This window comes from Anopheles darlingi, chromosome 2 (genome assembly GCF_943734745.1).
Source record: "Anopheles darlingi chromosome 2, idAnoDarlMG_H_01, whole genome shotgun sequence".
NCBI classification, from domain to species: domain Eukaryota; kingdom Metazoa; phylum Arthropoda; class Insecta; order Diptera; family Culicidae; genus Anopheles; species Anopheles darlingi.
Genome location: NC_064874.1, coordinates 47,669,817 through 47,681,083, shown reverse-complemented (window position 1 = coordinate 47,681,083; position 11,267 = coordinate 47,669,817). Strand labels below are relative to the sequence as shown.

Below are 11,267 nucleotides of genomic sequence, written 5' to 3'. Positions count from 1 at the left end.
CGTCAACCAATTAATGCTTAATACTCTAGTCATTATCTTGAGGAAAACGAACATTTTCCAAATATCACCTGTCCTCACTGTAACACGTCCTATCTATGTCATGCACTGAGACTATTCAGCTTAAGCAAGCTCTTTAACAATCGACTGTTGGCGCGCGCAATGTTTGATTGATTACTGAGGATGAATGGTGATTAAGCTCTTTAAATCCGTTTCCTTACACCCATGGTACCAGGCGCCGGGTTATAATTAATTTTAATAATAGCGCTGGGCAAATTGATTTCTTTATTGCTGCATTCTACTTAACTCATCTTAAACGCTCAAGTGCGATGAATGCATTCTTAAGTAGTAATTAAAACGTGCGCTTGCAACGATGTGTCCCAGCTGATGATATCTTAATTCTTGCCGTTTAGTCGATTGATATCTGTAAGACCAGTCCGTAGAATGCTCTGTTGATGATGATGACGCACTTTCATTGTGCTAGTAATGAAAGTAATGAAATAATACAAATAATAGATTTTTTTGTCTCTTGTCTCAGAACATTGAGCGAATAACATACGTTTCACCTCCTTTTTTTCTATTTTTGCATTAAGATAGTGTATTTATATGGGCATTTTGCGAATCACAAAAATGTATCATTGGACAACGACCGCAAACTGAGGAATCACGTTCGGATTCTGGTTATCAAACTATAGGCCACATATCGGATACAAATCTATACATAGGTTGAGCGGCATGTATTGCCACTTTTGAGATACAGTTGTACTACTGTGTCCAAAAAGTAAGTAAATGGATATCTTCAATTTTGTATTTTTTGAAGATTGTCAGCACTGTTATTGATAACCATGACAAGTTTCACGTCAACATATTCACTACTGTTTGTAATACGTATTATTTTGTGCACTGCCAAAAAAGCATTCTTCGATTTTCGCCATGTCGACTGTTTTTAAGCAAAGAATTTCTTTTAAAAACATTTTCTCTGTTGCGGATACAACAATGCCAATGGTACAGAAAGTCTTTGGTGACAATACTATGTCAAAAAAATTATTTACAGGTGGAGAATAGATTTCCAGGAGGGTCGGGAACGTTTTTGAAGAGGAAGAACGCTCTGAACGACCACCAACGTCAATCGATGCAGCTCATCCCTAAAAGTTTGGTGGTTTGGTGTTGGAAAACCGTCGATTAACAACAAGCGACTTTGTTGATGATATTGGCATATCAAACATATCCGCTAATTACATTTGGAAGAATGTCTTTCATCTCAAGCGCGTCGATCACGATAATGCACCATCTAACACTGCGTTGGTTTTCTGTGACTTTTTCACCAAAATTTTCCTCATATCGTTCCAATAAAACCGTATGCGCCTGATTTGGTTACATTTGGCTTCTAGCTATTAGACAAGCCCAAATTTTCGTTCCGGGGACACTGTTTTGACACGATAGAGCAGATTCAAGCCGATGCGAAAAAGGTGCCGAAGGCCATTCCTAAAGACGACTTTTCCACGTGTTTCTATAACTGGAAAATTCATCAGCACAATGCACTTATTGTGTCTGGGAGAGATTACTTCGAGCAAAAAAATTGACTTGAAAGAAAAATTAAGGAATTTTCAAAATAAATCTAATGTCACCTTTTTTTTTGACTCAGTAGTATTGTTCCATTTGCTTTAGAAAAAATAATCAATTTTGAGTACTTAGTTGTTTTCATTAATAACTAGCTGCCCCGACAGACTTCGTACTGTCTTTGATCGGTCGTGGGTTTATCGTAAACAGAAACTTGAAAATTTCAGTAGATATTATTTTATCTATTCCATCATTTGGTCGTATTCGATTTATCAATGAACCAAATCAATAGTTAGGTCTGTTAGTGATGTTGGAAATAGAGATGCGACGTGATTGTAAATATGAACTGGAAAGTTAAAATGATGCTTGAGTTTTAAGGCTTTGCCTTTCGGACTAAATGATGTCATTTGGGACCACGAATTTTATTTTCCCAAGTTTTTTTTTATAAAATACTTTGACTTTAGTGTTCGGTTTGCACATAGCTCGTAAAGTTCAAATGGTGGTATGGGTCAACGACATTACAATACGACACATTTGATTCATTTTTCCGGTATTCAGCCTACGATGATTTACATAGTCACATGGTAGATCATAACTAAAAGCACCGCACTTCAAATTTACTCAAACGTCGATCGATCAGATCGAGGGTCTTTCTTCTCTCTCGGACATTCTCATTCCAATCGCAAGCCGTTCCTGATAGATAGGATATGTTGGTATTGTTTTCTATTACTATTCGGTTACTGCTGCTTTATATGTTTGTGCATGCAATTCCGATCGTTTCCCATGCATAACCCGCTACGTTGAAAATCGTCAATGATAAGAGGCACGTAAATCAATAATAAAAAATTAATATAATTTTTATCAATTCAAATTCTTCACAACTGAATGAGTTTTTATAATTGTTTCATGTAAATTGACTTGTGAAACTTAAAGCAACTTCTTGATTAACTAATGACTTGATTGAACTTAAGAAATTGTTAAGAAAATTTAAACCAACAGAAGACACACCATTAAAAAATGGTAACGATTTCTGCAGCGTTGCCGATCCCATTGTTATCATTCCACCGCAGGCGTTCTCGCTCTATCTCTCTCTCTCTCTCTCTCTCTCTCTCTCTCTCTCTCTCTCTCTCTCTCTCTCTCTCTCTCTCTCTCTCCCTCTCTAGTTCTTCTATTGCTTTTATTCGCAACTATATAATTTTCCCACCCATTACTCTGCTCTGCAAGATGTACGGAATGGAGGGTGGTAGTGGTGGATAGGTGAAAGAACCAAGTAAAAGGGTTTTAAGTGAATCCAATCGATTTAGAGACCATCAAAACCTAGGAAACGATACCCATATTGCTCTAGGACGTATTTTAAGGATTGGGGTTGTATGAAGGCCCCCCCTCCCATCGTCCGATATGAACCAAATTTTGTCCCATGATTTCTCAGGTGACCATCCACAATTGTGCAAGTTTTAATGGTATTCGGTTCATAACTTGCGGAGTAATTCATGTTCATGTAATTCATTTTAACAATCAAGTGTTAGGAAAGGGCAGGAAGGAAGGTAGCGAGGGGTTTCTAACCAAGCCTATAGCACTCACCGGCCCCAAAAACCCCCACATACCAAATTTGGAGGCAATCGGTCCAGTAGTTTCGGAGTCTCCGGACATCCGGACAGACACATTCATTTTTATATATATATAGATAGTATATAGTAATTATATAGTAGAGTAGTATTTATCTTTTTCATAATATATGAAATGATTTTCGATTTTTTATACGCGAAGATACCATCTGTGACTCCAGGATGCTTCGATTACCAAATTGCCGGAACGAGATGGCCGTGTTCTGCAATTGCGTCATGGTGATACCCTGTTAAATGGGAGAAGTTGGAATAATTACATGAATGGACATTATTTCTGCAATTATAAAATTGCCAAGAATCCCATGGTAGTGCATTTATAATACAAATTAATTTTAAATGAAGAGAAGGTCACGTCGGCATAACGATCCAAAACGTCGAACTACGCCTTAGGTTCCAATTTACTTTTTGCACCTGGAATTTACTATCGTCGACCTGAAATTATCATATTGATCGTTATCTCTTCACCTTGATTCAGACGCCAGATCGCAAGAGTACACCCAATCGCAAAGCATTCAAGAAGCCTTACATTTTTAATAAAACTTGTAGTGAAGATCCACTTTCCCGGCTTTTGAATAGTCATCGCTCTGACAAGATTGCTTGAAGAGAGGAGAACCAACTGTTGCGCATTCCGCATTTATGAACTCGGTAATCCAGGCGGCCACTGGTACGAAGTAATTGACCCACGTGGGGCTATCCTGACTATCCTTCAATAAAAAAAACACAGAGAGTCGAACGGTGACGTGTGGAATCACTATAGTGGCTACCGGTCTTCGCGAGGTAAGGCCACATCATCGGCACCGGGTTTATCGGCACCAATAACTGCCTCGCCAACCGGCTATAATTTTAAAGCAACATCAATAAATGATGATTGGGTGCTCCGTTGATTGCGGATCAAGGATCAAAGCTATCAACACAACATGAAAACAGCGCCTCGAACGCCCTTCCTGGCTATAGAACTCAACTGGCTTCTGCCAATTACATTCTTCTGTATATCAGTGCATCATAAATTGCAGGTAATCATGATGGTAACGGTATACAAATATCCGCAGAATATCTACATGTTGTTATCGATTACCCTCAGACAGAGTCCTATAAATGTAGACCTAGCGTGGCGACCTTTCTGTATGTGGAAAGACACGTTAACAGTTACCTCGCGAATATGATCCCGTTAACAGATCTGGTTATCGAAGAGGATATCTCACCGATACCTACACTCATGGTCTTGATACGGTTCATCATTGTCAAGTACTACACAAGGTATTACAGCTTCTGCAGCATCGGACAGGACTTCCTGACCGACGTAAGCATGGCACGTATAAAACTAGATGCCACAGGATCGGATTTGAGCTACCGCCGTTTGCAGCTCGCCATCGATAATGGCTGCCAGGCCTTTGTAGTGGATGAACCGGGTATACTATGGTTTCTGGATCAGTATGTTCCGGCGCACCACAGCTCACAGCAACGATCGAAGGACAAAAGTGTGCTGTTCTTAGTAACGAAGAGCAACAGTGTTACCATGCTAAAGCTTATTTCTCAACATGTGTCCCTGAGAGGTATTCCAGATGCTTACTTGGCAGCGTTTCTGGAATACAACCAAGACATAACGATATTGATCGATTCATTTCTGATTCTAGACATCCTTAATGTCCTAATAATCGCGTACAATGCTGAGAATTTACGTCCGGATCGGTTGTACACCACACTTATCTCCTTCGCGGGAGTACAACAAGCCAATCTGAATCATCGGACATCACTCCAGATCATCAGGGTCGATTGGAAGAACTGGAAAACAACTCAATTTTTTCCCGACAAATTGGCTGATCTTCAGGGATTCGTGCTGCGATCAGGTGTATTCAACTATTTGCCTTTCTCCTTTTATGAGCGTATGGTAGGTATCCCAATATGTGATGCTATCTATGGTTGGTGTGCTTATCGGTATTTCTGTTAGGATCCGGGCTTGGGCAATGCATACGATCCAGCTACAGGAGAACGTTCTATTTGGTTGGATGGTACAGAGTTCAGACTTTTGGTATCCTTCTGCGATCGACGAAACTGTAACATTCTCGCCTTTACCGAAGATGAGGACGAGTGGGGTATAGTTTACGCAAATGGCAGTGGAAACGGAGCAATGGGAGGCGTAGCGGAGCGTCGTATAGATTTGGCCCTCGGGGCCGTATATTATTGGCTAGGACCATACAACTTCACTGATTACACGATGAGCATTAGCCGTTCGGGAGTTACGATGCTAGCACCTAGACCTCATATGCTCCCGTTTTGGTATACTCCCTTTCTCTCGTTCTCCGGTGTACTCTGGGTGGCTGTACTTTGCACTTTATTTGCGGGTATCGGTGCTGCTTGGTATATCGGATACTTCCGATATCGCTTGCTCACATCATGCAACGTGGAACAACAGATTCAGAACGTGGCGGAGCAGCTTTCGTTTAGCGATGCAATCCTCATGGTCGCCGGATTCTTCGTCGTACAATCCGCCTCGATCCGCACGGATTTGTGGTCGTGTGTGATATTGTTTGCGTCTCTTCTGTTGGCCGGTTTTATGGTCAGCAATTGCTACAGCGCAGGACTGGCCAGCATAATGACGGTGCCACAATACGAACAGTCCATCGACACAGTGTTCGAGTTTGCCCAAAGCGGACTCCAATGGATTAGTCCAACAGCTATCGTTTTGGAAGGAATATCTAAGGCCACGGAGGTAACGACCTATCAAGTTCGACCACACCACCAGAGTATAGTTATATCAAAACCATTTTTTTACAATTATTTTAGCCTCATATGAAGAAAATTGCTTCCTCCATCGTATTGGTCACGGGTGCTCGGGCGGTACAATACGCTCGTCTAGGACAGTTCGGGTTTATCATCGAACGGGCGCAACATGGAAATTTTGCACCGAGTCATTTCCTTGAGCGAAATACATCCAAGCTGTATCAGAAGCTGCTAGACGACTTGTACTATCAAAACTGTGCGGCAATTAGTACCAAAACTAACCCACTGTTGGCTAACCTGAACGACTACATACTGCGCGTGCAGCAGTCGGGCATCCTGTACTACTGGGGCAGCAAAGTCGGCATGCGATACCTACCGGCGGACGTGTTCCGTAACATCGAGAATGCACGGCAACATCATCACCTCGGCGATGGAGCGATTCGCCTCCAAATTGGTCATTTTATTGGAGCATTTTTCATTCTAGGTTACGGTTTGTTCTGTGCCGGGTTTATCTTTCTGTTGGAAGTCTGGGGCACCGAGGTGATTAGCCGTTTGAAGCGAAAGGTACGGTCGATAGGTTTCTAGTAAGGGTATCATACCAGCAACTACTCTTAGAAAGATCTTATATGCTTACACATTCATGCAGCGGAAGGACCACCGTCAACCAATTAATGCTTAATACTCTAGTCATTATCTTGAGGAAAACGAACATTTTCCAAATATCACCTGTCCTCACTGTAACACGTCCTATCTATGTCATGCACTGAGACTATTCAGCTTAAGCAAGCTCTTTAACAATCGACTGTTGGCGCGCGCAGTGTTTGATTGATTACTGAGGATGAATGGTGATTAAGCTCTTTAAATCCGTTTCCTTACACCCATGGTACCAGGCGTCAGGTTATCATTAATTTTAATAAGAGCGCTGGGCAAATTGATTTCTTTATTGCTGCATTCTACTTAACTCATCTTAAACGATGAATGCATTCTTAAGTAGTAATTAAAACGTGCGCTTGCAACGATGTGTCCCAGCTGATGATTCCTTAGTTCTTGCCATTTAGTCGATTGATATCTGTAAGACCAGTCCGTAGAATGCTCTGTTGATGATGATGACGCACTTTCATTGAGCTAGTAATAAAAGTAATGAAATAATACAAATAATAGATTTTTTTGTCTCTTGTCTCAGAACATTGAGCGAATAACATACGTTTCACCTCTTTTTTTCTATTTTTGCATTAAGATAGTGTATTTATATGGGCATTTTGCGAATCACAAAAATGTATCATTGGACAACGACCGCAAACCGAGCAATCACGTTCGGATCATGGTTATCAAACTATACGCCACATATCGGATACAAATCTGTACAAAGCGTTAGGTTCGCGGTTGAGTGGCATGTATTTCCAATTTTGAGATACAGTTGTATTGTTCCATTTGCTTTGGCCATAACGTACAGTAACTTAATTTTGAGTACTTAATTGTTTTCATTACCAATTTTCCCAATTTTTTCGCCCTCAAGGGTCAAAGGTGCTAATGTTTTGATGCTCCAAACCAGAAACGGGTACCTTTACAATATCCTGTGTGGTGCTGGCGGTGGAGGCAGCGTTCGAAATGCGTAACCCAGCACCCGGAACACTTTTCCTACCATAGCTCACCTTACAATCGGATCGCGGACCGTAAATATTAGCGTATGTGTGGTAGCTGGCATTAAAATTGTGTCGGTCCTCCTTTGCACCAGCCCTTCGGTACGTTTTCCGGTGCTCACCAACAGCGGTATGATCGAGCGCCATTTTGTTTGCGTCATTTCTCGCGTGTGCTTCCATCTTTTTAACACTATCCATTTCAAGGTGACCGCTACCACCACTACCACCGCTAACATCGTCATTGTCGTCATCTTCGTTTTCCTCCTCCTCGTCTTCCTCGTCATCGTCGTCATCATCTTTACCGTCAGCACGGTGGTGGGAATGCTCGTGCCTGTTTACCGGACATCATTTGTCCCAAAGGCCGAGCTCTTTCATCTTTGTCTGAAAATAACGCTCGAGAGTATTTGCACAGCTGTAAAAAGATGCAAAACATAGTGATTGTAACCACAAACCGAAGGTTCTGTTTGCTGAACTTCAAATCTTACCGATAGTATTCGGTTTCAGGAGAGTTGTATAACCGACAGTTGGTGAATATGCGTGCCATGTCCGCCATAAACAAACGTCTTGCGACATAGTACCTGTGAGGAAGATTACCAATTGATTTCACGCCGCCCATTATATCACGCCATCGAAGGCGGCATACTTACTTGTTTTTCAAACGATCGGCCATAGTTTTCAGATCCATTGGATACTTGATGTGATCGTAATAATCGGGCACCTCGGCTTGATTGACCGGCTTGAGAAATGGCCAGGCTGCCGTGTGTGCTCGGACGTGCTGCAAAACGACGGACAGCGCGGTTGCCAGTTTGTCCGGATCTGCAGATTCTTCCAGTGGACGGGCTGTACGCTGAGCACGAAACAGAGGACGCCAGCCCACCTCGCGAAGCCCAGGTATCGATTCAATCGGTATGCTCCGTAGTCCCTCCTTGAAGCATGTTAAGCCAGGGTGAACTTTCTGTACTTCCTGCTGCCGCTGCGTAATCAATTCCTTCACGATTTCCTTCTGCTTTCTGATAACTGAGCTAAACTGCGTATAGATTAGGCTCGGGTGCAACTCACAGTGCATTAGTGTAGCGCCTTCATACTCCTTGATGAATCCTTTTTGGCCATGCAAGTGCGGAAAAGAAATAGAATTGGTTTGTGGTTTACAACAAAATCGATCGGGCAATTAACACTTACCTGCATACACCTGCCGAGCGACCTTTATGTCTTTGGAAAAGCCCTGCTTCTTGAAGTAACCGATCGCAAACTCGTCCGCGTAGGTGAGAAAGTGCTTGATGCCCCTTTGGGTGCTGTAGTCCTTCAGATGGTTCATCAAATGTGTACCGTAACCTTTTACTTGCTCACTACTGGTTACCGCACAGAACACGATCTCCGTAAACCCTTGCGATGCAAACGTCCGGAAGCAAATTCCACCAATAGGTCGTCCTTCCTTGATCAATGCCAATGTCTTATGCTTGCTACAGTGGAGACAGCGCAAGACATTTTTCGTAAGTGAAAGAGATGATTCGAAAGGCAGAACGATTAAGCATAACAGCGAACACGTACGGGTCAAATACCAACTGACTGATGTACTCCCGTGGCATTCCCGGAAGCTGATGAGCAAAGACACTGTGTAAACCGAGTAGCCACAGCATGGACTGTTTAGTGACCGGCTTCGTCAACGAATTCCCAACCACGTGAAACTCGATCTCGCGTCGATTCTCTTCTGCTTTTGCCGCTTCATCACGGGGTGCATTCGGTGGAAAAACGACTTCCGCTCGGCTGGCGTAGTTTGAATCGTTAATACGCTTCAGCGCCCGTGCTACCACTTCATCTGACAGATCTTCACAATCTAGCTCCTTCTTGAACCGCTTCGTATCGCTGAGAAGCTTTTTACCAGCCGACGACGAAGAACCGTCATGCTGGCGTTTACTTTTGTGCAGCATCAGCGCTGCTGATGGTTTGAAGTTGGCCGACCAGATGGGGGAATCCTCATTGACCACCTCCTGTTTGAGCGCTTCCAGAAACTTTGGCAACTGCGTGAGCATGATGCGCTTCTCGGGAGGCATACGATCGCGCTCCGTTTTGCACTTTGCCAGCAGCTGCTGATAGACGTATTGATAGACCGCTTTCAGCAATGTACGACCGAACACGACCGACGTTTCGAAGTGACGTAATGAACCACAAAAAGCCGGTACATGGCAAAATACCAGCCAACGGGTATAGTTAATCTTGTAGTTTGAAACATCTTCCTGATTCACCAGATCTTGCCGTGCACCCGGAGCCTCAAAGTTCCAGTGGTTCAGACAATGCAGAAACGTTTTCGCTACCTCCGTCATAGAATCTAGCTCTGATTGATGAAGATGGCCATATCTGAAATGCACCGTAAGGGATATAATATACCACTCCTCCTAATATTTTTCGACACAGTAGGAGCGTAGCCTTACTTATAAAGTACAAAATTGGTAACTGCTTTCGATATGGAAGGCTGCTCGAACGGCGGATCTCCCAATGGCCCGCGTATGACTGCTTGCGTTCGAGTGAGAATGCACTGGCGCAGCAAACGAAACAGATACGCGTAAACCTTTTTCGTATCAGTGTCCGTCTCCCGGAGCATGCTCATGTAGAGGTTCTCGACATCCACGATAGCTCCGAGCAGCTCGTTCATCTGATCCTCGCTGATATCTCCCAGATGTCGAATGTGCATCTCAAGGCTATGCTTGCAGTTTGGGTTTCGGCATTCTTCACCAAATTCTGGGCAGTAATCGACTTCCACATCCTTATGGCGATACTCCTCCGGTGTTTTCCATCCTGTGCAACGGCAATCGGTACCCTGGCATGAGGAGTACATCGACAGCTTTGTCAGCTTCTGATTCCGAGGCATACGGTAGACCTGCAAGAGGGATTCAATTAAAGATGCGCTCGGAGACACCGGGAAGACAAATCTCAATCCGTACCCTGTGCTTGCGCTGCATGATCCTCTCGATGCTGTCTTGGCGTGTTTTCTCCTGTGATCCTCCTTGACTGCCGCTCTGGTTTGAGTCCGGATTTTCCTGTTTCACCTCTACATTGTGATTGTTGGTGTGCTCACTCATGATGGATGATTTACGGTGGAATTTTCTTTCTGGAAACTGGTAAAATTTGTGGCTTTGCACCAAGGTACTTTAAAAAGACAGGTAGCATCTTAACCGCTTTGACAGGTCACCATTTTGAATTTGTTTGACATTCATAGGAGGGCGCTTTTTATCAACAAAACCACGTGAGTTTCAAGAAGAAGAAGAAGAAGAAGATGTGGGCAAGTTTGGTGGTTTTATCAGGGAAAGTACTTGATTTCACTCTTTTTCGAATGTTTAAATGATTCATCTCTCGATTTAAGATCATTCGAGCGACCGAGTTGGGTTTTACAGCGAGTGAGCACGGTCCAGGAACGCTAGCTAGCTCTTGTTCTAGGCCGGGTGGCAAGACCTACGGACCGATACCATATTGAAACTATTGAAAGAATTTTGGGAATATTTGCATAAACTTCAACTTTCCTGCCACTTTTCGTGAATTTTAACTGTCGTAATACCACGGAAAAGCGAAAACAGCTCCGAAAAGAGCGTTCCCGAAGTAAACATCCCACCATCCCGTGAATGTCAAACTCTGAAGTTTTTTCTAAAATAAAATCGGGGATTTGTTCTGGATAAAGCTACCTGTCTTTTTAAAGTACCTTGCTTTGCACAGGTTTTTGTTTGCTCGCAAA

General features: G+C 43.0%; 2 protein-coding genes across 2 annotated transcripts; one reads left to right on the top strand and one right to left on the bottom strand.

Moving 5' to 3' along the window:
• Window positions 1-3,818: 3,818 nt before the first annotated feature.
• On the top strand, window positions 3,819-6,488 carry LOC125959269 (uncharacterized). Its single transcript, XM_049692083.1, has 5 exons — window positions 3,819-3,853; window positions 3,907-3,959; window positions 4,358-5,070; window positions 5,131-5,892; window positions 5,967-6,488. The coding sequence occupies exons 1-5, from the start codon at window positions 3,819-3,821 to the stop codon at window positions 6,486-6,488; spliced, it is 2,085 nt and encodes a 694-aa protein (XP_049548040.1).
• Window positions 6,489-7,245: 757 nt separating this feature from the next.
• On the bottom strand, window positions 7,246-10,674 carry LOC125958277 (histone acetyltransferase KAT2A). The gene is made up of 7 exons (XM_049691528.1): window positions 10,483-10,674; window positions 9,973-10,418; window positions 9,092-9,898; window positions 8,723-9,003; window positions 8,191-8,641; window positions 8,029-8,121; window positions 7,246-7,955 (listed from the first exon to the last, which is right to left on the bottom strand). The coding sequence occupies exons 1-7, from the start codon at window positions 10,618-10,620 to the stop codon at window positions 7,889-7,891; spliced, it is 2,283 nt and encodes a 760-aa protein (XP_049547485.1). The 5' UTR covers window positions 10,621-10,674; the 3' UTR covers window positions 7,246-7,888.
• Between the last annotated feature and the right edge of the window lie 593 nt (window positions 10,675-11,267).